At 46.7% G+C, this 3307-nt stretch overlaps 1 protein-coding gene across 1 annotated transcript in view; it reads right to left on the bottom strand.

Moving 5' to 3' along the window:
* Positions 1-1049: 1049 nt before the first annotated feature.
* ARFGAP2 (ADP-ribosylation factor GTPase activating protein 2) overlaps positions 1050-3307 on the bottom strand; it is a gene marked incomplete at its 5' end in the record, with an annotated part of 3575 nt that continues 1317 nt past the window's right edge. Inside the window, 7 exons of the mRNA XM_010133172.1 lie at positions 1050-1070; positions 1483-1601; positions 1721-1811; positions 1923-2049; positions 2418-2546; positions 2627-2755; positions 3235-3307. Coding sequence (XP_010131474.1) covers positions 1050-1070; positions 1483-1601; positions 1721-1811; positions 1923-2049; positions 2418-2546; positions 2627-2755; positions 3235-3307 — 689 coding nt within the window. The remainder of the gene's footprint in view (positions 1071-1482; positions 1602-1720; positions 1812-1922; positions 2050-2417; positions 2547-2626; positions 2756-3234) is intronic.

The following is a 3307-nucleotide window of genomic DNA, read 5'->3' as shown; positions in this document are numbered from 1 at the left end:
CACAACTGCATAGTAACCTTTCCCATCCCGCCCCCCCCCCTGCAAGGTACCGTAGCCCCCTGAGCTGGACAGGAGAGGTGAAACCCACGCAAGCCTGTTAATGGCCCCAGAGACAGGCTGCTGACAGAAACTTCAAGACAAAGGGCCACAGTGTCTCTTTCTGCTAATAGCTAGTGTGGAACTCTCTTCACCCTTTTTCTTACTGCCCAATCCTCAACACCATATTCTAAGGAAGAGAAAAACATGCTCTTGTTAAAAAAAAAAAAAAAAAATTGGGAGCAGAGAGCCAAGGGCTAAAATGACAGTCCTCGCTCCTGTACTTCAGAAGGCTGCCTCATGGTGAAATAAGAGGCTCAGGACTTTGACCTCAGTCCAAAGCTGGGCAACAAAATAACCAGGAATCTAGTAAATATTTTTACAGTACTTCTTTACCTGGGCCTTTTTTGCTGATGATGTAATTAGAAGCTAAAAAAAAAAATATATATATATTTGCTTTGTTTGATTTTTTTTTTCTTCCTGAATCAGTATATGCTGGTTTACAAGACAGTAGAAAGGATTATCCCAGGGTAAAATGTCAAACCCTGCAAATATAGAGAACTCCACAAAACCATGGATTGCGAGTACTGCGCAGAACAAAAAATAACCAGTGATGTCCGTGGGAAACAGGTAACATGACACTCAGAAAAAATCCCCATTCCTCTGTCACCTGGTGAGCTAAAGTGTGGGCCAAGAAGGACAGAAGCACTGATGAGGGCAGCCCAGGAGTTCCTGTCATACCTGTTACAGCAGTGAGTGTTAACGCTGTAAGAAGGCCTGTCACCACTGGCTAGCAGATAGCAGTGGGTATGAGGGCACACTGAATTTTAATAGAGTGGAATCCACAGATACTTGGAAAGCATCCTGGGCACAGCCATGTCCTGACCCCCCTCTGCTTACCTTCTCCCCTCCCCACCCCAGACAAACTAAAACAATCCTGAAGAGGTCACTCCAGGCAAAGGTGGCATCAGTGCCTCTTGCTGGCTTCCCTTTGAGTTGCAGTCTCCAGGTCATCAATATGAGCCATAACGATCCTGGGGAGGAAACACACCAAGACACCATGCTACAACATTTCAGACAAACTCCAGAGTCAGATAACAAGATCTTGGAGTGTCTGGGATTGGAATACAGCGTGAGGTTACCTAGGACTATGCAACGGCAGGAAGTAAAATGGCCTTAGCTTAAAGTTCTGCCTGGTATTTGTAGGAAAAGACCTGTCTGACATAACAAGGTGTCCTGTACAGCACGAGAGTAAGGCTGGCCGAGTAGAGGTCACTGGCAACCTGGAATTACTTAGCTATTGTAGCGTAGCTATCAGCTACTTAGGACAGGTTTGAGACTTTCCACTAATTTGAGAAGACAATAATTCCAGCAGAAGCCAGGATATAGTGAAAGTCCTTGAGCATGACTATAAGCCTTTCTGAAGGTGTCATAGTGTAACCTCACCTGGAGGGAGTTCATCACACCATTGGCTAGGACAGCCATCTTGCCAGCAACTGATTTCACTCCTTGCTTGAACTGTGCAATGTCAGCTGCAGGCAGGACATTTCCAATTGACACGCCACCTACAAGAACCAGAAGGAGTTAGCCTAGCGTCCCCCAGCTCCAGAGAGCACCCTGACCTCCCATCAATCTACGTCCTCCAAAGCTGCCCCTTTCTTCAACCCACTGAGTGCTTACAAACCTGAGTGCACATTCTCGGTCTCTCCAAACAGGTCTGCAGAGCTGATGGCACTGCTGCCTGAGAGCTGCTGCAGTCGGGATCTGGCTTCATACTGCAGCAGAAAACAAAACAAGAAGGCTATAAAGGAAGAGAACAAAGTAGGAGCAAACAGAAGGAGATGAAGCCAGAGCTGTAGAGTTTAAGCATTGCAGAATACATCTACCTCAGCATCTGCCTCCGGCCTGAAGAACATATCTGAAGAGATAGCTTTAGCCCCTGCAAACTTCTGCCGAGCTTCATTTGATTCCACAATGGATGTCCTGTTCTCTGTTTCGCGCTTGCTAGTGGGTCTAAGGAAACAATAGAGAAGACAGCTTACTCAATTTAGAAACAGACTCATCTCTCAGACCCCATGTGATCAAAGGAAAAGCAACAAATCCTCAAGTGCTAGCTACCATCAAGGCTCTCCTACTGCCACCTCACAACAGCCAGCACTTCATGACCAAAAAGGCTGCATCAAACTTAGGGACATGATAGGCAAAGAAGTGCCCAAGCCTCTTCCACTTAAGGCCCATTTTCTTGGGCTTGTCCATGCAAGTTATCTTCTGCTGTACGAGGCTCCTATCATAACACAGCAGCATCTCTTCCTAGAGCTCCTAGACCTTTTAACTTTGTCCCTTGCACAATGAAGGTACAGTAGCAGTGGCAGGCACTTTACCTCTCTGAAACTGGCTGAATACTGGAAATAGTCACCTCAGGTTCCTCCTCTTTGTCCATACCCCATGAAGAGTCCGTTTCCCACTGTGAGCCAAATGCTTCTTCGAATGAGAAGGGATTATACTTGTATCTGGGCACCAAAAATAGGTAATTTAAGCCAGACATTAAATTCAGGAATGAGCCAAAGATTACACTGAGGCTAAGTCTTACTTGGGGGGTCCAGATGTGAAGCCTCCAGCATCTTCAAACAAGTCCAGCTGGGAGCGGGAAGACTTTGCAGCCAGCGGTGTCTCCTGCTCAATTACTTGCATCTCAGACATTACCGAGTGTGAAACAGAACTAGCACAATAAACAGGCAGTCAGGGCCAATGGGTCTGACAACACCAAGCCCCTACAATCAGTCTGACTCAAAAATGAATCTGGCCTTCATAGGCAGGGCAGGTGACACAAGTCTCGAGGGAGAGTTGTGGGATGCTAGCTAGCTTCCTTCACCACTTTTCTAGCTTGTCCTGACTCCCTCAGAAGCTGAGCTACCTTTTTAAGGGAAGTATTCTGCAGGGAGACTTCGAAGTGTCAAGCAGCAGGGCTCTAGTGCTAGACACTGAAAGACCACACACATCTTTGGAAAAGCTCAAATGAGAATCTGAACAGAGCACCCATTCTTTCTGAGGCATTTTTAGACACAGTCCAGCATATCAGCACTTTACATCAGCTCCTTATTACGTTACAAGAGCAGAAAGCCACCACCTTCAGAAAACTCTTCCAGAGCAGGGTGCTTCCAGGGCATCGCCTGTCCTATGTTATCCACAGCCAAGTACCTTCTGGACACCAAGCCCATGCCAAGCCTCTCTGCTTGTTCACGCTTCTTCCCTTCAAAGATCTGAAGTTTCT

The sequence above is a fragment of the Buceros rhinoceros genome, unplaced genomic scaffold (genome assembly GCF_000710305.1).
Source record: "Buceros rhinoceros silvestris isolate BGI_N320 unplaced genomic scaffold, ASM71030v1 scaffold683, whole genome shotgun sequence".
Classification (NCBI taxonomy): Eukaryota; Metazoa; Chordata; class Aves; order Bucerotiformes; family Bucerotidae; genus Buceros; species Buceros rhinoceros.
Note: the sequence above shows the minus strand (reverse complement) of the source record. Positions and strands in the feature narration are given on the sequence as shown.